This window comes from Pongo abelii, chromosome X (assembly GCF_028885655.2).
Source record: "Pongo abelii isolate AG06213 chromosome X, NHGRI_mPonAbe1-v2.0_pri, whole genome shotgun sequence".
NCBI classification, from domain to species: domain Eukaryota; kingdom Metazoa; phylum Chordata; class Mammalia; order Primates; family Hominidae; genus Pongo; species Pongo abelii.
This window is the reverse complement of record NC_072008.2, coordinates 48,132,754-48,158,481: the sequence shown is the minus strand read 5'-3', so window position 1 is coordinate 48,158,481 and position 25,728 is coordinate 48,132,754. Positions and strand designations below refer to the sequence as shown.

The 25,728-nt window shown below is 40.7% G+C and overlaps 1 protein-coding gene across 1 annotated transcript in view; it reads left to right on the top strand.

The window, feature by feature from the left end:
• The window catches only part of LOC112130717 (zinc finger protein 630-like), a 36,065-nt gene extending 27,408 nt beyond the window's left edge, over positions 1-8,657 (top strand). Inside the window, exon 4 of the mRNA XM_054544170.2 lies at positions 6,494-8,657. Within this exon, the coding sequence (XP_054400145.1) occupies positions 6,494-6,828 (335 nt within the window). The 3' untranslated portion in view covers positions 6,829-8,657. The remainder of the gene's footprint in view (positions 1-6,493) is intronic.
• The last annotated feature ends 17,071 nt before the right edge of the window (positions 8,658-25,728 follow it).

Genomic DNA, 25,728 nt, shown 5'->3' with positions numbered 1-25,728 from the left:
GTACCCGGCCGGCCGTGTGAGGTGTCAGTCTGCCCCTGCTGGGGGGTGCCTCCCAGTTAGGCTGCTCAGGGGTCAGGGGTCAGGGACCCACTTGAGGAGGCAGTCTGCCCGTTCTCAGATCTCCAGCTGCGTGCTGGGAGAATCACTGCTCTCCTCAAAGCTGTCAGACAGGGACATTTAAGTCTGCAGAGGTTACTGCTGTCTTTTTGTTTGTCTGTGCCCTGCCCCCAGAGGTGGAGCCTACAGAGGCAGGCAGGCCTCCTTGAGCTGTGGTGGGCTCCACCCAGTTCGAGCTTCCCAGCTGCTTTGTTTACCTAAGCGAGCCTGGGCAATGGCGGGCGCCCCTCCCCCAGCCTCGCTGCCGACTTGCTGTTTGATCTCAGACTGCTGTGCTAGCAATCAGCGAGACTCCGTGGGCGTAGGACCCTCTGAGCCAGGTGCGGGCTATAATCTCCTGGTGCACCGTTTCCTAAGCCCATCGGAAAAGCACAGTATTCGGGTGGGAGTGGCCCGATTTTCCAGGTGCCGTCTGTCAGCCCTGGAAAGGGAACTCCCTGACCCCTTGCACTTCCCGAGTGAGGCAATGCCTCGTTCCTGCTTTCGGCTGGGGCATGGTGCGCTCACCCACTGACCTGCGCCCACTGTCTGGCACTCCCTAGTGAGATGAACACGGTACCTCAGATGGAAATGCAGAAATCACCTGTCTTCTGCGTCGCTCACGCTGGGCGCTGTAGACAGGAGCTGTTTCTATTCGGCCATCTTGGTTCCTCCCTCCCTCATCCTTTTATTCTACCTTCACTAATACCTGCAATCCTCCCTACAGATCACCAGTGCAAACCGTCATGTATGAACAATTTCACTCTTATTTTCATGTTTGTAATACACACACATGCACACACACACACTTCTCCTATATTACACACATACATTCTTTTTGGATGTTTCACAAAAGTGAGATTATATTATGCTCAATTCTCTGCAACTTGATTTTTTCACTCAATAATACATTTTAAATAGTGACAGAAAACTCCAACATGATAGAATTTTTCCATTCCCTGCAATTATTTATCGGTTGGGTAAGTGCCAAATTTATTCTCCAGCATCTAGAGAACTGACTGAGGTTTGTCTAATCTAAGTTGGGCCCCACTGTTGGCACTGCAGCTGGGGAAACTATGCTCTACATGTCTCCCATTCTGGAACTGAGACTGGAAGGCAGCAATTACCTGTGTATCCTCTTATAGTGGTGCAAAGGGGCAAGAAGGCAAGCCAGTACAGGCAAAGCCTTGTAAGGCCTAGCCTCAGAAATGACATATTACTTCTACCCATATGCCATTAAGCAAAGCAAATCACATGAGCAAGCACAAAGTCAAGGGGGAAAGGGTATGGACACAGGGAGGAGGGAAAAATTGGGACCAATCATTCAATCTCCCAAAACTCAATGAATGGTCACTCACCCCTTTCCCTGACTTTTTTCTAATAAATATCCTGGAAAGTTAGCATAGCATAATAGTTAAATGCATCAACTCAGAAACCAAATTGCCTAAGATTTATAAGGGAAAATAAACATAAAGGAATAGCTATAAGCCACTCCCCAAAAAACGTAATGATGGTGATTAACCCCACCAGGTATTAAAACATACTATAAAGCCTCTATAATTAAAACTATGTGGTTATGTCACATGAGTACACAAACCAGTGAAATAGAGTAAAAGGTCCAGAAATAGATCCAAATACAGAATAAATTTTTGTATATTATTGAAATGGCATCTCAAATCATGAGAGGCAAAGATGAACTTTTACATAAATGGTGTTGTTTCCTAGGATTGCAGTAACAAATTACCACAAACTGGGTGGCTTAAAACAACAGAAATTTATTCTCTCACAGCTCTGGAGGCTAGAAGCCAAAAATCAGGTTGTCATCAGAGCTGTTTCCTTTTAGAGGCTCTGGGGGAGAATCTATTCTATGCCTCTGTCCTATTCTATGCCTCTCTCCTATTCTATGCCTCTCCTAGCTTCTGGTAGCTCCGGCGATCTTTGCCATTCCTTGATTTGTACACGCAGCACTCCAATCTCTGCCTCTGTCTTTACATCACCCTCTCTGTTTCTTTTTCCTCTTCTGTCTGTTATAAGAACACTTATTATTGGATTTAGGGCCCACTGGCTTAATCCAGGATGATGTCATCTCAAGATCCTTAAGTTCATTACATTTGCAAAGATCCTTTTCCCAGGTTCTGAGGACACATCTTTTAGGGAGACAACAACCCACTAGACATGGCCATTTAGAAACAGATTAAATTGGATATACACCTTACACCATACACGAGAACAAACTCCATATGGATCAGAGATTTAAATGTAAAAATGAAATAATATACAAGTATTAGAAAAAAACTTGGGTGTATTCCTTTCTAGCCCAGATCAGCTGTGCCTTAAAGTTCAGATATCTCAGAGAAATAAATTAGTTAATAGATGTAAAGCATTTAGAACAATGCATGCAATCAGTCAATGCTCGATGAATAGTGGACATGTCCCTAAGATTCTCAGAGGTTGTTTGCTTCTCCGTCACCTTGACTTCTCCTTCCATCTCCCTGTGGTAGCACTCAGGGCTGGAACTTTACCATCTTGACTTCTCCCCTCTCTCCCCCAGTGGTAACACCCACATGTGGACTGTATTACCCTGAACTCACTCATAACCACGAGGATTATTTACCTAGAGGGATATATATCACCCTGACATCTCCCCCATCTTCTCCAGTGGTATTTCCCAGTAGTTTACTGTACCTCTCTGACTTCCCCATTCTCTCCAGTGATATCCTTCAGAAGAGGATGGCTCTATCCCAAATTTTTACCTCTGTCCCACAGTTGTATCTCTTAGGAGATCACTTATCTGCCTTGCCCCATGCCATAAACTGAGGGGGCACTTAAGCTTCTGTAAATACCACAGATCCCTATAGCTCAGATCTAAACACTCCTACTCCAGGAATCCTGCCTAGTGAAGGCCAACACCTCTAATCCCTGAACCCTTTGTTAAAACAAGCAAGGCAGCTTCCTTCTCTGTATGTAATGGATACTTTTCCAAGAAGGCAGCCCCCATGGGGGAGCTCACCGTAAACTCTACCATGTTCCCTGCCTACAAACACCACTTATGGAGACCAAACACAGACTATCTGTACCATACTGACTGTTGGCCAACTGTGGTGTCAATGTTCCTAAGTATGTGCAAAACCACAGCTTCAGAAGGTGTGGTGCTAGGGGTGAGCTCCCAAAGTAACAGCGGCTTTCAGTGTAGGAGTTAGTGCTACTGCATGGAAGATATCCAAGGTTTCAAAGGTTTAGCACCTAAGGAGTATTGAGATGACTTAAGGCATGGGGTGATAAAAGGGATTTGTGGGGCAGTAATAAATTTCAAAAAAATTTTATAGGACTTCCAGTTTCAGCTTGGAGTCATATAAAGCTGAAACGACATTACTGCCATTCTTACAACAAGAAAAAAACTGGACAAGTTGGAAATTAAACCCATTAGAAACCATCAGAAGACTGAAGTCATGGAACAAGCAACTATTGTATTATAAAATCTTGAGAGAGACAGGCACCTTCAGGGGAAAACACAACACAAACATTTGCTTACCTGGAGCAGATGCCAGCTGAATGCCGTATAAACTAGTAGGAAATTTAACTAGAACTTTCAATGAATTGCTAAGGGCCAAGTGTGGGCTAGTGTAAGGTTGTGAAGTTCCTGGGGGAGGTGCTACAAACGTGGTGGGGTTTCTACCCTTTTGCAGGCTTTTCCTCCAGAAGCCCCATAAGAAAGAATCCAGTGAAATACAATAAATAAAAAGAGCGTAACAGAAATAAAGAATGCCTTCAATGAGTTCATCAGTAGACTTGACACAGTCAAGGAAAGAAATCAGTGAACTCGAAGATAGGTCAATAGAAATTATCCAAATTGAAACACAAAGAGAAAAGTGTATGAAGAAAACAGAACAGAGAGTCCAAGAGCTGTAAGTCAACATCAAATGATGCAATATATGTGTAATTTTAATTCCAGAGGAAAAGAAAGACAGAATGGAGCTGAAGAAAATTTGGAAGAACATAATGGCCATAATATTTTCAAAAATAGTAGCAGACACCAAACCACAGACCCAAGAAGCTCAGAGAACACCAAGCAGGACAAACAAACAAACCAACCCACACCTAGATATATAGTATTTGAACTGCTGAAAACCAGACAATGAGAAAACTTTGAAGGCAATGAGAAGAAAAAAACACCTTACTATGGGAAAACAAAGATAAGAATTAGAGCAGGCTTCTTGTGAGGACCACACAGCTAAAAACCAATAAGGTGACACCTTTAAATTGTTTAAAGAAAAATGTTAATTTAGAATTTTCCAGTGGAAATATCCAATGGAAGGAGAAATAAAGATTTTTTTTCAGGAAAACATAAACTGACAAAATTCATTGCCAGCAGGATTAACCTATGATAAATATCAGAGGAATTTTTTTTAAGTTTTATTTTGGGTTCAGGGGTACATGTGAAGGTTTGTTACATAGGTAAATTCATTTAACAGGGGTTTGTTGTTCAGATTATTTCATCACCCAGGTATTAAGCCCAGTACCCAGCAGTTATCTTTTCTGCTCCTCTCCCCTCTCTCACCCTACACCCTCAAGTAGACCCCAGTGTGTATTGTTTTCTTCTTTGTGTTCATACGTTCTCAACATTTAGCTCCCACTTATAAATGAGAACATGCGGTATTTGGTTTTCTGTTCCTGTGTTAGTTTGCTAAGGATAGTGGTCTGCAGCTCCATCCACATTCCTGCAAAAGACATGATCTCATTCTTGTTTATGGCTTCATGGTTTTCCATGGTGTATATGTACCACCTTTTATTTATCCAGTCTACCATTGATGGGAATTTAGGTTGATTCCATGTCTATGCTATTGTGAATAGTGCTGCAGTGAACATTCATGTGCGTGTATCTTTATGGTAGAATTATTTATATTCCTTTGGGTATATACCCAGTAATGGGATTGCTGGGTTGAATGGGAGTTCCTCTTTTTGCTCTTTGAGGAATCACCATACTGTTTTCCACAATGGTTGAACTAATTTACACTCCCACCAACAATGTATAAGCAAGCATTCCCTTTTCTCTGCAACCTCACCAGCATCTGTTATTTTTGACTTTTCAATAATAGTCATTCTGACTGATGTGAGATGGTATCTCGTTGTGGTTTTGATTTGCATTTCTCTAATGATCAGAGATACTGAGCTTTTTCCATATGCTTGTTGGCTGCATGTATGTCTTCTTTTGGAAAGTGTCTGTTCATGTCTTTTGCCCACTTTTAATGGGGTTGTTTGTTTTTCTCCTGTAAATTCCTTTAAATTCCTTATAGAAACTGAAGAGTAGACCTTTGTCAGATGCATAGCTTGCAAATATTTTCTCCCGTTCTGTAGATTGTCTGTTTACTCTGTTGATAGTTTATTTTGCTGCGCAGATAGTTTATTTTGCTGCGCAGAAGCTCTTTAGTTAAATTTGTTCCCATTTGTCAATTTCTGCTTTTGTTGCAATTGTTTCTGGTGTCTTTATCATGAAATCTTTGCCCATGCCTATGTCCTGAATGGTATTGCCTAGGTTTTCTTCTGGGGTTTTTATAGTTTAGGGTTTACATTTAAGTCTTTAATCCATCTTGAGTTAATTTTTGTATATGATGTAAGGAAGGGGTCCAGTTTCAATCTTCCGCATATGGCTAGCCAGTTATTTCTTGTATTCTGCTAGTTTGGGGATCGATTTGTTATTGCTTCTCTAATTCTTTCCGTTGTAATGTAGATTGTTAATTTAAGATCTTTCTAACTTTTTGATGTAAACATTTAGTGCTATGAATTTCCCTCTTAACACTGCCTTAGCTGTGTCCCAGAGATTCTGGTATGTTGTATCTTTGTTCTAATTAGTTTCAAAGAACTTCCTGATTTCTGCCTTAATTTCATTATTTACCCAAAAGTCATTCAGGAGCATGTTGTTTAACTTCCATGTAGTTGCATGGTTTTGAGTGATTTTCTTAGTTTTGACTTCTATTTTTATTTCACTGTGGTCTGAGAGTATGTTTGGTATTATTTTGGTTCTTTTGCATTTGTTGAGAATTGTTTTATGTCCAATTATGTGGTCAATTATAGAGTATGTGCCACGTGGTGATGAGAAGAATGTATATGCTATTGTTCTGGGGTGGAGAGTTCTGTAGAGGTCTAACAGATCTATTTGGTCCAATGTTGAGGGTCTCTTCTCCTTCATTAGTCCAAGGTTAGCAAGGGCAGTTCCACTGCAGAGGCAGTGGCAGAGAAGCTTTCAGTTGAGCCTGGAGGCTCTGTCCAGGGAGTTGGCCAGCTGCTACTGGCTCGATAGCTCTGGCAGGAAGTGGCTGGAAGCCCAGGCATAGAGGATCTGCCTGGGAGGAGATACGGGAACGCGCACCCATATAACAATCTGGCCACTTTTTCATAGGACTGCCGCAGTTTTCCAAGGGCCTGCTCCAGTGCCTTGTCACCTCGGATTTTCCGGTATCTGGAAGTATCATCAGTGAAGGCTGCAAAACAGCAAAGATGGTGGCCTGCCCCTCCGTCTGGGAGGTCTGTCTCAGGGAGGTACCAACCTGCTGCCAGCCCAAATGCACCTGTAGGAGGTGGCTGGAGACCCTGATTGGGAGGTCCCACTCAGTGAGGAGGAACAGGATTTGGGACCCACTTAAAAAAACAGGCTGGCCACGTTTTTGTAGAGCAGCTGTGCTGTGCTGGGGGTCCACTTCAGCACCTGGTTGCCTCAGACACCCCAAAACCTGAAGGCTGGAACAGCTAAGTCACCCAAACAGCAAAGATGGCGGCTCATCCCTCCCTCTGGGAGCTCCATCCCAGGGAGTTTTCAAATTTCTGTCCACTGGAGAACACCAGGCGGGTGGGGGCGGGGGTGAGGGGGAGGGGGGCAGGGTGACTGGTGGCCCCAGTTGGGAGAGCCTGCCCAATGAGGAAAAATGGGATTGGGGACCCGCTTGAAAAAGCAGTCTGGCCACATTTTCATAGAGCGGCTGTGCTGTTCTGGGGAATCTCTTCCACCCCTGGTCAGCTTGGAGCCTCCAAAGTCGGAAGGCTGGAATGGCTAAGGTACCCGGACAGCAAAGATGGTAGCCTGCCCCTCCCCCTAGGAGCTCTGTCCCCTACTGCTACTGGTGGCTGGCTGGAATTCTAAGCCAGTGGGTCTTATTCTATGAGGTGCCATGAGGTGGGGCCTGTGGACTGTCACTGCTCAACCCCCTGGATTCAGCCTCTTTCCTAGGAGTATTTATGGGGGTCTAACCTCCTGCTTTTGCCAGGAAGCCCAGAAAGCCCGAGTATCTATGGTTTCCAGGTCTCTGCATGTGCCTGAGTGGCTGCTCTGCTGAGACTCCACATAGCTCTGTGTGTCAGAGTGAAGGCCCTGGTGGAGTGGGTTCACAAGGGGATCTCCTGACCAGAAGGTTGCACATTCACTCATGGCTTACCTGGGCAGGGGAGGTTGCCCTGGCTCCGTGTCGCTCCTGGGTGGGCTTGCTTTTCTCCATTCTCCGTGGGTCAAGTTGTTTCCTTGATTAGTCCCAGTGCATGTACCTGGATGTTTCAGTTGAAGGTGCTGTATTTACTCACCCCTTCCGTTCCTCTCAGTGGGAGCCATGCACACTAGCTGCTTCTAGTTGGCCACCTTGTCAAAGGAAATTTTTAAGTGGGAAGCAATATGTTATAGGTCAGAAACTTGGATCTACATAAATAAATGAAGTGTCAGAGCACACATGGACATAAATATGGGAACAATAGACACTGTGGACCACTAGAGGGTGGAGGGGAGATGGTTAAAAAGGTACCTTTTGGGTACTATGCTCACTACCTGGGTGATGGGATTCATACTCCAAACCTCAGCATCATGCAATATTCCCATGTAACGAATCTGCACATGTACCCCTGTATCTAAAATAAAAGTTGAAAAATTTTAACAAGAAATGAAATAAATGAAGGTAAAATGTGATATTATTTTCCATATTTGTAATTGATCTAAAATATGATTGGCCATTAAGCAATAAAGTAACAGTGTATTGAATATTTATAGCATCTGTAAATGTGAAATGTACTGTCATAAGGTCCTTATATTACATGTGAAGCATTACGGTATTATTTGAATATGGACCCAGATTATATTAAAACATATATATTAGGAAACATTTCAAGGTTTACTGTCATACAATGAAAGTAAGTACAGATCACGGTGAAAGACTTCCAGCCAAGTGGTAAGATACTGCCTTACTGCAGTCACAGCACAGATACAGCAGAAAGGAGCAAGTATTTTGATCTATTTCATCATTGGCTGTTATACATTAGCATTCTTTTTAGGGCAAGTAGAGCTGTGTAAGCTGACTTGTGTATAGCTGATTGGTTTCATTTCTTTGAATCACACTAACAAGGATGTCCAAAAGCTTACATTTTGTATTTTGTTGATGACTAGAGTCCGTGTTGTGGGGAAATAAAGATGACTTACATTTTGGTTAAGTGATTATGGGTGGTTGGTCTTGGGGAATATTTATACTGTAGCCTCCATTTTAATTTTATAAAACATATATTTTAAACCCTAGGACAACCACTTTAAAAGTGTTTAAAGCCAAGCTTAGTGGCTCACGCCTGTAATCCCAGCACTTTGGGAGGCCGAGCCGGATGGATCACCTGAGGTCAGGAGTTCAAGACCAGCCTGGGCAACATGGTGAAACCCCGTCTCCATTAAAAATACAAAAAAATTAGCCAGGCATGGTGGCAGCGCGTGTAATCCCAGCTACTTGGGAGGCTGAGGCAGGAGAATCGCTTGAACCTGGGAGGCGAAGGTTGCAGTGAGCCAAGATCGCACCATTGCACCCCAGCCTAGGCAACAAGAGTGAAATTCCATCTCAAAAAAAAAAAAAGTGTTTAAAATAAGTATAAGTAGTAAGTCAATGGAATCATAGATAATAGTCAATAAAAAATAGAGAAGGCAGAAAATGAGGAAAAAAGAAAGAACAAATGCAACAAAGAAAAAATAACTAGTGTGATGGTAGATTTTAATCTAACTATACCAATATTACATTAAATGTGAAGAGGTTAAACATACCATTTAAGAGGCAGATATTTTCAGATTGGATAAAGAAGCAAGATCCAACTGTATACTGTCGATAAGGAAAACACTTCAAACATGAAGGTTTAGATAGTTGAAAAGTAAAGATATGGAGAAAGATATATTATGCAAACACTGAGCAAGAGAAAGTTGGAGGGGCTATATTAATTTCAAAGTAAACTTCAGAACAAGGAAGATTATCAGGGATAAAGAGGAACATTGCATAATGATAAGGGGATCAAGTCTTCAAGAAGACATAACAATCTTAAATGTGTATGCAACTAACAACAGAGATGCAAAATACATGAGAGAAAAACTGATGGAAATGAAAGGAGAAATAGATAAATACACAGTTAAAGTTAGAGAGTTCAACATTCCTCTCTCAGTAATTGACAGAGCACATAAGCAGAAAATAAGTAAGCCTATAACTAACCCAAACAGCACTATCAACCAACTTGGCTGAATTGACACGTATAGAATACTCCACCAAATAACAAAAAATTACACATCTTCATCTTCTCAAGTTCCTATGGAATATGCACTAAGATTGACCATATTGTGGGCCATAAAACAAGCCTTAACAAATTAAAAAATAAAAACCATACAAAGAATATTCTCAGATCACAGCAGAGCTAAAATAAAAATCAATAACAGAAATATATCTGGAAAAATCTCCCAAATATTTGGAAATTAAACAATATACTTTGAAATAAATTTGAAATTTCAAGAGAAATTTAAAATATGTTGAATTAAATGAACATGAAAATACAACTTATCAAGATTTGTGGAATGAAGAGAAAGCAGAGAGCAAAGGGGAATTTATAACATTAAATGCATATATTAGAAAATGGGAATTACCTTAACTAGTAACAGACATTTATACATTAGAAAACAAGAAAAAAGAGCAAAGTAAACCTTAAGCAAAAGGAAAGAAATAATAAAAAATTAGAGCTGAAATCAACAAAATTAAAACAGGAAATATAAAAAGAAATCAATACAACAAAAAGGTGACTGAAAATATAAAATTGATAGACTTTTAGCCAAGCTAACCAAGAAAAACAGAAGACACTAACTACCAATATCAGAAATAAAAGTGTACATCACTACTAACATAATAGACATCAAAAGGATAATAGAGACTACCACAGACAATGGTAGGTCTATAAATTTAATAACTTAGATGAAATAGACCAATTCTTTAAAAGACAAAATCTACCAAAACTCACTGAAGAAGACATAGATAACTTGAATAGCCCAATATCTATTAAATAAATTAAATTTGTAGCTAGAAACCTTCAAAGAAAAAAAAACTGTAAGCCCAGATAGCTTTAGTGGTGAATTCTATCAAATATTAAGAAAGAAATAATACTAAATCTACACAATGTCTTCAGAGAAAAGGAGGAAACACTTCTCAACTCACTTTATTAGATAATTTTTACATGAATACCAAAACCAAATGAAGGCATTACAAAAAAGGAAAACTACACACCAATATCTTTCATGAATATAGATACAAAAGTCCTTAGCAAAATATTAGTACATTGAATCCAGCAATATATCAAAAAAGATAATACATCAAAAATAGTGAGATTCATTCCAGGAATGCAAGACTTGTTCAGCATTCAAAAATCAATCAATGTGGGCCCAGCACGGTGGCTCACGCCTGTAATCCCAGCACTTTGGGAGGCTGAGGCGGGCAGATCACCCGAGGTCGGGAGTTCGAGACCAGCCTGACCAACATGGAGAAACCCCATCTCTACTAAAACTACAAAAATTAGCCAGGCGTGGTGGCACATACCTGTAATCCCAGCTACTCGAGAGGCTGAGGCAGGAGAATCACTTGAACCTGGGAGGCGGAGGTTGCGGTGAGCTGAGATCGTGCCATTGCACTCCAGCCTGGGCAATAAGAGCGAAACTCCATCTCAAAAAAAAAAAACAATCAATGTAATTCACAAACTAGATAAGAAAAACCATATTATCATATTAGTAGATGAAGAAAAAGCACTTGACAACCTCTCATGATTAACTCTCTTAGCAAACTAGGAATAGAAGGAATTTTCCTTAATCTAATAAAGGATATCTAAAAATAAAACCCAGAGCTAACATCATATTTAATGGTGAGAGACTGAATGTTTCCCCCTATGATTGGAAACAAAGCAAGGACATGGTCTCTTACCACTTCCTATTTAATAGTGTACTGGGAGTTCTAGCTAGTGCAATAAGGCAAGGATAAAAAACACATAAGATTGCAAAGAAATAAGTAAAACTTTCCTTATTCACAGACGGCATGGCTTTCTATGTAGACAATCCCAAAGAATCTATAAAGAAAATGTCCTGAAGTAATACGTGATTTTAGCAAGCTGTAAGTTACAAGATCAATATACAACATTCAGTTGTGTTCCTATACCAGCAATAAACAATTGGAACTTGAGATTTTAAAACAATATCAACCATAATAGCACCAAAAATAATCAAGTACTCATTAAAATATATCCCATGTTTATGAATTGAAAGAATTAATATTGTTAAGATAAAAATATTCCCAGGCTGTTTTGATTACTGTAGCCTTATAGTTTAGTTTGAAGTCAGGTAATGTAATGCCTCCAGCTTTGTCCCTTTTGCTTAACATTGCTTTGGCTATTTGGGCTCTTTTTTGGTTCTGTATAAAGTTTAGAATAGTTTTTTTCTAATTCTGTGAAAAATGACATTGGTAGTTTGATAGGAACACATTTGAATATGTAGATTGCTTTTGATAGTATGGCCATTTTAATGATATTGATTCTTCCAATCCATGAGCATGGAATGTTTTTCCATTTGTTTGTGTCATTTAATATTTCTTTCATCAGTGTCTTGTACTTCTTGTAGAGATCTTTCACCTCCATAGTTAGATGTATTCCTAGATATTTTTGGGGTTTTGTGGCTATTGTAAAAGCAAAAGAAACTATCAACAGAGTAAACAGACAACCTACAGAATGGGAGAAAATTTTTGCAAACTATGTATCTGACAAAGGTCTAATATCCAGCATCTATAAGGAACTGAAACAAATTTACAAGAGAAAAACAACCCCATTAAAAAGTGGGCAAAGGACACGAACAGACACTTCTCAAAAGAAGACATACATGTGGCCAACAATCATATATTAAAAAAAAGCTCAGTATCACTGATCATTAGAGAAATGCAAATCAAAACCACAATGAGATACCATCTCACACCAGTCAGAATGGCAATTACTAAAAAGTCAAAAAATAACAGATGCTGACAAGGTTGTGGAGAAAAAGGAACGCTTATACACTGTTGGTGGGAATGCAAATTAGTTCAACCCTTGTGGAAGACAGTGTGGCAATTCCTCAGAGACCTAAAGACAGAACTTCCATTTTACCCAGCAATCCTATTACTGAGTATATGCCCAAATGAATATAAATCATTCTATTATAAAGACACATGCATGCATATGTTCATTGCAGCACTATTCACAATAACAAAGACATGGAATCAGCCCAAATGCCCATCAGTGATAGACTGCATAAAAAAAAAGTGGTACGTATACACCATGGAATACTATGCAGCTATGAAAAAGAATGAGATCATGTCTGTTGCAGGGACATGGATAGAGCTGGAGGCCATTATCCTTAGCAAACTAACACAGGAACAGAAAACCAAATACTGCATATTCTCACTTATGTGGGAGCTAAATGATGAGAACACATGGGCTCATAGAGGGGAACAACATACACTGGGGCCTTTTGGAGGGTGGAGAGTGGGAGGAGGGAGACGATCAGGAAAAATAACTAATGGGTACTAGGCTTAATACCTGAGTGATGAACTAATCTGTACAACAAACCCCCATGACACAAGTTTACCTATGTAACAAACCTGCAAATGTACCCCTGAATTTTAAATAAAAGTTTTTAAAAATAATACATTAAATAAATATTATTGTACTTGATTTTATTATCCTGATTTCATATCTATATCTTCTCATAGAATAATTCAGCCTATTCAATGGAATGTAATGATGAAATAACGAATTTTATGCCTTTGATTTTATTGTTACCATTTATTTTTCTTTGTTTTTCTCTTTCTTTTTCTTTACTTTTACTGGCTTAATCAAGTTTCTGTTCACGTTCTTCTTCCACCCACCTTGTTCATTCAGCAATTTTTAATTCTGTAAATTGTTCAAGTGGATATGTTCCATTCTTAATAAGCACAACTAAGGCTGTCATGTTTCTATAAACTTGTAACTCCACCTGCACAGACAGATGCCTCCTCATTCCCACTTTTTCTCAGCAAGTTAAACAATTTTAGTTCTGAATATTTCAAATATTATTTTAAAATGTTAATTCCCAGGTATTTATATTTTACTTATGGCATGTTTCTTCTGTTTCAAGAGTCCTTATGTAACAGTTTTTATTTCAGATTCACAATCACATTTTCTTCCTTACAATTTAATTACACATATATACATTGAATATATATATGTGTGTAATTAATATATATGGATGTGTGTGTGTGTGTTCACAAGAGTGATTGACTACCTGCTTGGAGATCTCTCTGCTGATTCAGTTTTCACTTATTTAAAATTCTTCCTTGAGTTTTTTCTCTAATATAGTATGGTATGCTCCTTTCTAATATAGACTCTAATCATCTCTGCCTCTTGCTATTCACACCCTTGTTTAATCTTCTCCTCTTGCATGTAGACTGGCCCTAAGGGCTTGCTTCTAACGAATAAAATAAGGCAGAAGTGACAAGATATCACTTCCAAGATCATATTATAAAATCTTGGGTGTGCCCTTGCTTACTCTATCTTGGATCACTTGTCTTGGGGAAAGCCAGCTGCCATGTCAGGAGGCACCCTTGTGAAGAGGCCCTCATGGGTGAGCTTGGAAGCAGATCTTCTGAGACTCACCAGTAGCCATGTGAGTGAGCCTAGAAGTGAATCCTTCAGCCTCAGTCAAGCCTTCAGATAAGATTGCGGCCTTCATGAGAGACACGGAGCCAGACACACTCAGCTAGCCAATGCCTGGATTCCTGACCCACAGAAACTATGTAAAATAATAAATATGAGTTATTTTAAGCTGCTGCTAAGTCTTGGGATAATTTGTTATACAGCAATAGATAACTAATATATGTGATAAGTTGGAAAAATATTATTTAAATATTTTTATGTCTAAAACTGTCTTCTAGTGAATTTTGAGTCAAAGAGGAATTTTAAACTGAAATGAGTTTAGAAATCAATGATAATAAGAACACCACTTATAAAAACCTCTGGGACCCAATTAAGGCCATAATAAGAAGATTCTGAGCCTTAAATGATTTTTATATTACTAAACAAGAAAAACTTAAAAGAAAAGGAACCAAGATTTCAACTTATTTCACATGTCCCACCCACTGCACAAATGTAATAACCTTGCAAGTGCATAATTTACAGAGAAATAACAAATCTTAGCAACTTGGTGGATATCCCTCGAGAATATTTTTTTGACAGGGTACCTTTATTATGTTTTTAGTTTTTTTCTAATTAAACAAGGAAAATATATGTGTTCCAGAAATATCTTTTCAATGATGAGCAAGATGGAGAAAGATGAATTACCAGTAATTTTATCATCTACATATAACATTTCTATATGTTTATAGATGGAAAGGTAGATACATTTTACCAATATGAATTTATACTATATGCAAAGGTTTGAATCTTTTTTGATTACTTAAAAATAATTTTCATATTAAATATTTTATGTCAATAATAATGATTCTTTGTCTGATATTTAAATGGTATTCCATTACACAGATTTTTTTTTTTTTTTTTTTGAGACAGAGTCTCACTCTGTTGCCCAAGCTGGAGTGTAGTGGTGCGATCTCGGCTCACTACAACCTCTGCCTCCCAGGTTCAAGCAATTCTCCTACCTCAGCCTCCTGAATAGCTGGGATTACAGGCACGTGCCGTCATGCCCAGCTAATTTTTGTATTTTTAGTAGAGATGGGGTTTCACCATGCTGGCCAGGCTGATCTCGAACTCCTGACCTCAGGTGATCTGCCTGCCTCGGCCTCCTAAAGTGCTCGGATTACAGGCATGAGCCACTGCATCTGGCCCTTAGATGTTATATATTTTATGTTAACCAAGATCTTACTGTTGGTTATTTAAGTTTTTCATTATTTCCTGCCTTGATTAACAGAATTGTGCTGACTATGCTTGTGATTTTTAAATTACTCTCTTTGGTTATTTCCTTAGCATGTATTTCTAGATTATAACTTTTGAGACAAGGGCATAGCCCATTATTAAGCTTTTTTATATTCTTTGCCAAATTGCCCCTACACTGTTGTACACTACTATAAGCAGTGCCCATTAGCCCACACTCTGACCAAACCTAGATGTTATTATGTTTTACCTTTCTTAATTTGATCTATGATAGATAGCATCCCATTTTTATTCAATTTCCATTACTTTTAAAAATGAAATATACCTTTAAAACTTTTAAACTGTTCATTATTTTTTAAAAATTTCTTTTCCTTTCCCTTGACGATCTATTTTTCTATTGATTGACTTAGCTTATCTTTTTTTTTTTTTTTTTTTGAGACAGAGTCTCACTCTGTCACCAGGCTGGAGTGCAGTGGTGCTATCTCGGTTCACTGCAACCTCCACCTCCCAGGTTCAAGAGATTCTCTTGCCTCAGCCTCCCGAGTAGCTGGGACTACAGGTGTGTGCCACCACACCCAGCTAATTTTTTGTATTTTTAGTAGAGATGGGGTTTCACCATGTTGGCCAGGATGGTCTTGATCTCTTGACCTCATGATCTGCCTGCCTTGGCCTCCGAAAGTGCTGGGATTACAGGCTTGAGCCACCACGCCCGGCCGGTTTATCTATTTTTAAAGAGCTTTGTATATGTTAAGGATAACAACCTTAATAAGATTGATAATAGTTTCTCTTATATATAAATTTGTGACTATTTCTTGCTTCTTTGTCATTTGGAATTTTTTTTTTTTGAGACAGAGTCTCACTCTATTGCCCAGGCTAGAGTGCAGTGGCGTGATCTCGGCTCACTGCAACCTCCGCCTCCCGGCTTCAAGCGATTCTCCTGCCTCAGCCTCCTGAGTAGCTGGGATTACAGGCATACACCACCATGCCTGGCTAATTTTTTGTATCTTTAGTAGAGACAGGGTTTCACCATATTGGCCAGGCTGGTCTTGAACTCCTGAACTCAAGTGATCCACCTGCCTCAGCCTCCCAAAGTGGTGAAATTACAGGCATGAGCCACCACGCCCAACCATCATTTGCATTTTAATTAAGGTAGATTTTTGAGAAAATTATAGACTTATCAAAATTATATGTGCATATCATAAAAATAATTAAGTAGTTTTACAAGAATTGTTACAAAAAATAGTTTTCTCCTGCTCTGCCCCACCTCTCATCCTATTCTCTTATCCCAGAGGCAACCACCTTTTACCCTTTTCAAGGATTCTATTGGTATTTACCTTCATAACTGTCAGAAACATAATCAGATTGCTCCTTGATTTTTCAATATTAAGTATTCTCTACTGACTGAATTCCTACTGGAAGAAGATGTAGTTCTCTATCTCATCCCATATGCACATCACTCACATACATAATTCTACTGCCTCCATCCTCCTAATATAGATGCATCATAATTGTGGTCAGACTTAGGGTCAGTGATAATTATCATTATGGCTTTGTAAACTGTAGTCACAATTGAGTTTAATAATATAGATACTGTGATTACTATTCCTTTTCTGTTTCTCTCTTTGTCTTCTCTGGAGTTAACAACTGTCTGGCTTAGTGGTTTATTTAATTTTCTATATGTTTATTATTAGTCCATTTCCAAATTTCCCCTCTGATAGATTGAAATATATGGCTGCATTATGTTGCAATTCCTCCCATCAAGAGATGGAATCAATTTCCCCCTCCCTTGTATCTGGGCTTCCTTGTGACTTATTCTGACTAATAGAATACAGTGGAAATATTGTGTCAGTTCCAGAGCCTGAGCTTCAAGTGGCCTTGCAGCTTCTGTTCTCATCTTTTTGCTGCCTTGAGACTACTATGAAAGGAAACCTGGGCAAGACTGTTGAATGAGGCAAGATCAAGTGGAGAGAAGTACCAGCCTTCCAGCTATCCCCAGACCTGTGAGTGAGCCCATCTTAGAACATTTAGTCCCAGTCAAGCTGCCAGATGACTGCAGCCCCACTAATGACATTAGACAAGACTAGCAGAACCACTCTGTCCTCCAAATGGGCCAAGTTAAAGCTGCTGTCCTATAAAATCATGAACTAATAAAATGGTTGTCTTTTTTAGCCACTAAGTTTTGGGGTAATTTATTTTGTAGCAACAAATAACTGAGATACTTTCCAAGTGTGTAAACCTCCTCTCTATAATCTCAAATGTATTCGGTAATAACGTTAGCAATTATACTTGCAAATGTTCATATAATATTCTTGTTCCAGGCAAGTCTAAGTGCTCTACCTGGATTAACTCATTTCATCCTCATTGAGGAACATAGAACAAGTAACCAGTCTAATGTCATATAGCTAATAAATTTTGGGGGTGTGATTAAAATTTGAGTTGTCATATTAATATAATTCACTATTTTTAATGAGCCTAAAAAGAAAACTTGTATGATTATTTCCATAGATACTGAAAAGATCTTTATAAAATTCAACATCCATTCATGATAGATTACATACTATATGATCTCATTTATATAACATTGTGGAAATGACAAAACTATAGGGATGAGGACAGATCAGTCATTATCAGGAACTGGTGGGGAGGAAGTATTTGGCTACAAAGAGGTAGTATGAGGGATCTTTTAGAGGTTATGAAACTGTTCTGTATCCTTACTGTGATGCAGACCCAAAAAAGGTCAATTTTACTGTATGAACATTTAAAAACCTTCAAGAAAAGTGGAAATGATGCATACTTTCTTAACATTTAAAAATTTATATATCTCAATCCAAAAGCCAGGATCTGTGTGTGTGTGTGTGTGTGTGTGTGTGTGTGTGTGTGTGTGTATGATAACTTTTTCTTTCTTCCATTATTTTATTTTGTAGTATCTTTGTGGGTCGGGAACAATTATTATTATCAACATAATTATTATTAATCTTTAAATGAAGAGATTTCTTCCTAGGCAAACTGATTGCAGAAAATGTAAAGCTGTGTTCCAGATTAATATTGCAGCTTCCTCATTCAAAGTGAAAGCCCTGATGACATAATATTGTATATGTGTGCGTATAATTTAAATGTGTGAGTGTGTAAAAGGGAGAAAAGTGGAATTATATATCTGTAGTAGTGATGCCTAGTGTGGCCACCAGAGAAGTCTGCTTCCAGTGGTCATCTGAAGTCCCAGAACTATCGTACAGAATAGCTGCACAGTAATCAAACATATATGTATTACAGTGGCTTCTCAGAGCTGAATCATTGTTAGATGCACATGACAATGTGACATAATTTGTAATAGTACTGATATGGTTTGAATATTTGTGTACTGCAGATCTCATGTTGAAATGTGACCTCCAATGTTGGAGGTGGGACCTGGTGGGAGGAGTTTGGGTCACGGAGGTGGATTCCTCGTGAACGGTTTGGTGCTCTCCTCATTGGTAGAATGAGTTCTCACTCTGAGTTCACGCGAGACCTGGTTGTAAAAGAGTATGGCATTTCCATCCTCCCCCTTTCCTGCTCCTGCTCTCATCATGTGATGCGCTTGCTCCCCTTTTGTCTTCTGCTATAATTGGAAGCTTCCTGAGGTCCTCACCAGGAGCAAATGCTGGCGCCATGCTTCCTGTACAGCCTGCAGAACTGTAAGCCAATTAAATCTCTTTCCTTTATAAATTACCCAGCCTGAGGTATTCCTTTATAGCAACGCAAATGGACTAACACAAGGATACACGCACTTGTTAGTTGATAAAACCTAGCCAGGGCTTTAAGAAATGTTCTCCTCCCATGAAACTTCTGCTTAGGACACTTAGGGAAATTAATTTGTGGCTGGGAAGATAAGAAGAGCAGCTCTTCATGGATATCCTCACTCAGTATCACTGGAATTCTGATCCTCTTCAATGTTTTTTCCATAATTTTCTGTTGAACAAACCACATATTACAGAATGTTTTCAAATTATGTTAATGTCTCGCAACACTTTGATGCAGAATTTCCAATTGATCTTGCAGCATGGCTTGCTACATGGAAGAGATGGGATGATCGGGGTAAGGGTAAAAGCATTCTGGGATTGCCTGAAAGGGAAAGAGTGTGCCCCCTAACCAGGGGCCTTATTGGTACAGTACAGGGAGTCCATACGATGGGACAGAGATTTATTAACAATGTTCCCAGGGCAGTTAGTTAAATGGGTATACTGGGAAGAAGAAGTGGAGGTGGAGAGTCTAAAGTTCTACTCACAGTGTCTTACATAGTATTTACCCTCTTAGGTACTTTCTGGAGTCAAGTCCAGGAAAGAGAATTAATAAAATGTCAGGGATGTGGGCTATTTCAGGACAAGTTAAGGAGTGAGTTCAGATTGATGAAGAGAAAGTAGATGCTATAGAGGAAAGAGTGGTTGCTCACCTGCAGCCCCTTTTCCAGTGAAGGGAATAGCAGATTATTTGCAAATGACTCAGCCTCAGAGAATAATCTACCTTACCTGTCTTTGTTGTTCATAGTATTCCTAAGGATAAGAGGGAGGTACACATTGCCGAGTACTAAGCCCATATCCCCCTCATACCTACCTCTTGACAGAGACCAATTAATTCTGAAGTAATTTACAACAGTCTTCCCTCCCACAGACTCAATACAACTCTGAGAATCTTCCCATCTCATAGGCACAACCAGCTGTTTCTCACTGGTTCAACCTATTGTTTCTCATCTATGTAGTTTGACTTTCCAAGTTTCTTGAGGGGAATATGCCAGACTACCTACTTTGCTTCTTGCAATCCCATGATTAAATCCCAGATGAGAAAACCAACGGAAAATTCAGGAAAAGCAAGAATTTTTAACCAAAGAGTTACAAGATATCAATGCCCTCCAGTCAAAGATCACCAAGAACACAGCTATACTTGAGTAAGTTGAGTTATTACTCATTGTAGCAGGGGAGAGTGCACATCATGGGGTACCATGGAGCATCTCAATAAGAGGATATTAAAAGGACATATTATAGGACTTGAGCTTTGGTTGGGCAATTTTCTGAAGGGTTCAAAGAAGTGGAGACCAGCTCTAATTGGGAGTTGTCAGAAAGCAGAACAATTCTATGATTGAGTATCTCAACAAGTCTTATCTATAGAGAAGGCAAACTAGATAGAGTGAAGATGAGGCTAAAATTGATAAAGAAGCAGAAGTCATTCATTTTAGCCAAGAAAAGGGGGATATTTAGTATTTTGGGGGTTGTGCACTGACTTTGTCTTTGTTTGTGCTTAAAGAGATAGCTTCTTTAAAAAAAAAAAAAAAAATCCCAGTCTGGTCCTCAGCAGGGATATTTCACTGTCACTCTACTCTGTGGAGATGTGGATTTTGGTAGCAGAAGCCGTCATCTAATCAGGAGTCTAACTATGACTGAATGATTACATAACCCTATGGTAGAAGAGACAATGCAAGCCCTGTATGGGGTCTGGTGGTATTTTAAATGGCACCACCAAACCCCAGTGTCAGGCAGCCAAACCAAAACTGAGCACATGTTATGCAGTGAAGTAGTTCAATTCCTGTGACAAATTAGAAAAGAGTCCTCACTGGGCTCACACCTGTAATCCCAGCCTGGCAGGAGGATCACTTGAGCCCAGGAGTTCAAGACCAACCTGGGCAACATAGCGAGACCTCGTCTCTACAAAAAATAAAAATAAAAATATTAACTGGGCATGATGGTGCATACCTGTAGTCCCAGATACTTGAGAGATTGAGGAGGGAGGATCGCTTGTGCCCAGGAGATTGAGGCTGCAGTGAGCTGTGATTGTGCCACTGCACTCCAGCCTGGGTGACAGAGTGAGACCCTGTCTAGAAAAAAAAAAAAAAAAAAAAAAAAAGTCCTAGCCCTGATGTTGCCATTGCCAACAAGAGCAGCTATTTGGGTTGAGGCCTTAATGAGATCATAACATGGTCAGAAAAATTCAAATGAGTCCAAAGGCAAAGGAATACAGATAGGTGACAGAACAAACCTAAACAGAAAACAGATTTATGTGGTTACTATACAAGGAGTGAAAAGGGAAAATCAGAAAAACTTTTTTGGCAGTACCCATCCTACTCCAGCCAAATACCAATAGAAAAACCTGACCCCACCCATTTCAGCGAGATGAGTGGGGACCTGATCCCCACCCCATCACCTTGCAGAAAGCACAGGGCAGCGCTCTTATCCCCTGCTGGGGTAGTGTCGATGGGACAGAGCAGGGAGTTAATATTTCATCCTCTGCCCAGTGGAAGCATGTGGCACTCTCACTCTCCTGCCAGGTTAGTGTCACCAAGGTGGGGTGCAGATCTGATCTTACATACATCCCCCTGCCTGGAAAAAGCAGGCGGTCCTCCAATTCTTCCACAATGGTAGTATCAGGGAGGTCCGGTGTGAGCTGGGCCTCCACTCTACCTGGTATCAAAAAGACTGAACAATGCAGCAAAAGTCAGGGCCAGTCAGAACTCCACTTGCCTCCCACCCCTTGGGTCAGTGGGGCCCAGTGAGGCCCATCTAGAAGGGAATGAGACTGAACAAGGCCACCACTTGGGTGTCAGTGGATCCCAGTTAGAACCTGAGAATCAAGCCACACATGGCATCAATGAGGCAGAATGAAGTGGCAGGAAACAGCTAGAGGACACACTGTTTTCCTCCACCCTTGCCATCATCAGGGCCCAATAGGGAGCTGAGCTTCTGCTCCCACCCTGCAGCAACAGGCAGTGTGTCAGATCCTGCTTTTCCTCTCCCTCGCATCAGCCAGGCTCAGTGGAGATGACCTTATACGTTGACATGTACTCAATGAGGCGGTGCAGATGTCCCCAGAGTCAAGGTGAAGTTGTATTTCTGTGCATTGGCACATCTCTTTGCCAGGGTGGTGAAAGCAGGAACCAACAGGAAGCTAAGAGTACATACCCAACTAATCCTTGTGCTACATCTCAACAAGGTGTTACTCATACGAGTGGGTTTGATTGCTTGGCCAATGACCACAACCAAGGAGGATTTAACAAGAGGATTTTATTACTTGCAACAAGGAGGACACTGGGGATAATTCCTCAAAGCAGCACCTCCTGGAACGAAGATGAAAACAAGGGCTTTGGTGGGGCTAGTTAGCTGAGTCATTGTACGTAGAGGTGGAGTAAAGGCAGCACAGGTGCAGTCATGAACATGCTTCCACATAGAAGGTGGCAAATAAGCTCCTCCCTGAGTAGGGTTTTAAGTATGCCAATGAGGAGAATTGCCAAAATCATCTCTAACTCAGGCATCTCTGGATCCAACTGTTTTTGTTTGTTTGTTTGTTTTGCTGGGGCTGATCTTCTTCCTGGAACTTTTTGAAATAAGAACCCAAGGTGCAACAGTTAAAAATGGATACTTTTTCACAGTACTGACTCCATGTTAGACAAAAGTTTATTTGTTTGAATATAATTATTACTTTGCTTGAGTTTGTAGATTATTCAGGAAAAACAGCCTCAGGAAACATGACCTTCAATAGAGATAAAAGAAAAGACGCTGACCAACAACTCTGGGACAGGCTGACCAGCCTGATAAGAATATACGCTGATAGCGCCTGCAGAAGGCCACAAAACATAGACCAAGAAAGCAATGATTAACTGCCCACCCGAGACTGCACGCGTGCAAATGTTTTGATCATCATTTCCCCTAATTTCCCTTAAACCTCCCTGATGCAGAGACACAACTCAGTAAGGTAGTCTTTGAATCTTTGAATGCTAGTTCACTGCCTCCCCTAGGTTGCTGGCTTCTCAAGTAAAGCTAACTTTCCTTTTACCAAAGCTTGTCTTTTGAGCTTTTGGCTTTCAAATAACTAGTGGCCCAGGCCTGAGTTCGGTTACATACTCCAAAACCCAGGGATCCTGGGTTGCAAAGAGAGTGCCTGCTGAAAAAGAAGATTAAAACTCAAAACGGAACAGCTGTGACTGAGCTGTGGCCTAGTGAAGTCATTGGACACTGTGATTCAGGCTATTCGGATGTCAGAAGACACGGATCAGGGCCAGGTAGAGTAGAAAATGCTATTCTAGGGGGTGCTGATGGAGTAAGTAGACGTTGCCCTGGGTGTTGTTGGTGATTCATAGATCCTGTGCTGGGGTACAGTAGGGAGTCACAGAATAATAATGTGATGGAGGCTAATGATGATAGCGACAGGAGGCAGCCAAACGCCTAGGAAGATAGGGGTGGGTCCCTGGTGAAACCCCACCTTCAAGCTGAGGACAGTCCCAGGTAAAACCTCGGACCAGAGTGAAAATGTCTGTTCCTGTTTGCCTGCCCCTTCCCTATTCTGAGCCCATGAAAGCCCCAGACTCAGACACATTGCAGCGGAGGGTGGGGGGTTGGGGGCTCTTTCCTGCCTTCAGATAGGGGGACCACCCACATGTCCCCTCTCCACAGAAAGCTATTTCATCACTCATCCCTCAGTAAAACCCCCCGCCTTGCTCACTCTTTGATAGCGTATCCTCATTCTTCTTGGATGCTGAACAAGAGTTCAGGACCCACCTAGTGCAGGTACCCATAAAGGTTGTTGCACTGGCCCTTTGCCCTCGCCAGCAGAGGGCAGCCACCCCACACGACGGGGCCAGGAGCCAACTGAGCTGCTAACACGCCGCTGTTCAATGGGCTGTGGACAGCAGAACTAAAAGAGCTTATCCTACACTCACTTGCTCATGTGCTCCCTCCCACAAGGGGTTGAGTGGCACGGGCTGAGTAGAGAGGGTGCCCTTGCTGCGAGTCTGGCAAAGGAGCTGAGAGAAAATTCCTGTGTCAATGAGTTCATCATTAGCCCCCATCACACTATTATTCTGTAACAATAAGGCTAGTGACAATAAGGCTAAAAGTATTGGGTGCATCTGCTGAGCGCAATTGACAATCTAGAAAATGATAATAAAAGGCAGAGAGTTGTTAACAGGCAATGAAACCAAAGTGTTTCAGGGGTTATGTTGGGGGAAAATTGAAGGGGTGCAGAGGGTGTTGGGAGATGATATAGTGTCCTCAAATCCCTATTGTCCCCTGAACAGCATCTGTTGTTTCCCCATTTTCTCCCAGCAGTCTGCTCTCCCGCTATTTCCTTCAGCACACTATTTGCTGAACTTCTCGTTTTCCTCCATCACGGTGTTTGTGGAAAACCTCATGAGGTCCTTTCACTGGGCCTCACTGTTATTAGAAAAAAGGGTCCTGATCCAGATTTCAGTAGCAGGTTCTTGGATCTTGCACAGGAAAGAATTAGAGACAATTCACAGAGCACAGTGAAAGAAGCAAGTTTAGTGGAAACTATTCTGTTACAGAGTAGGGTGTCCTCAGAAAGCAAGAGGAGGAAAGCACTGTCCTTTGTTAGTGTCCCTACTTATAAGAAACTATAAGGAGCTAGAATTAAACTTGGAAAGTGCAGATGTGTTCACTATGGGTAGGAGCAATTGGTGTTATTAATGACCATTAATCCTTCAACCTAAACTTGCTCATAAAGTGGGCTGCAAGCTTAGGACATCTGGACATTCTGCTGGCTTGGTGGGAGATGCTCTGTATGGCCGTAAATATTCTGTATTTATGATTGATGGTCAACTTAGAATGTGGCTATTTTCACATCATAAGTATTAACCCTATAGGTGCCTTGTGAGTGCCTAGTTCCTCACTCCAAAATGGACTCACTCTAGCCACATGTTATTAAACCAGAGGCCCAGTAAGCAGGGATTCCTGTAACATTAAGATACCCCATTTGCTTTCAGCCCAATGTCTGTTGAACAACTCCCATGATCACTGTGACATACCACCCAGATCTCTCTTCAAGGAAAGATGGTTTCCCAGTTATCAGCTGACAGTATTCAGGACTGTAAATCCCTTCAGGAATTGCCTAAGATGCACGGAGCTACCATGCCCAAGATCATGCCCTTTCCTGGGGCAGTCCCCATCCAATGTCTGATCAAGTCTAGGGAGTAAAAACTCAGCACAGCAAAGAGCCATTCTAGCTCCAAAGCTCCTTGCAGGATTGGCTAAGGCTGTCATTTGGTCTGCAGCACAGCTCAGCTTCTGTTCACTCCAGCTTCCTTCCACTCTTTCCCACAGGTGTTTCTCCCAAGGGCCCTCCCTAATAAACATCCTGTACTCTAAACTCTTTCTCAGAGCCTGCTTCCTAGGGAACTCAACACATAACAATTAGTATCAGAACTGCTCTGAGAAAGCAAGCTGTGGATGAAATGGAGTTCTGGAACTACATCACCCACTGCCCATCTGAGAAAGAAGTCATCATTATTAGTAGCAGGTGGAGTGCAAACAGCTCCTGGAATAAATAAACAATTCAATTGTTAAAACTCTCACAGGTGGTGAACTGGACTGGCTACTGGTGGAGGGGGATGCACATGGGGGAAATAGTAACAATCAGGCTAAAAGTTTTTGGTGCCTTTGCTGAGCTCAATTGACAATCTAGAAA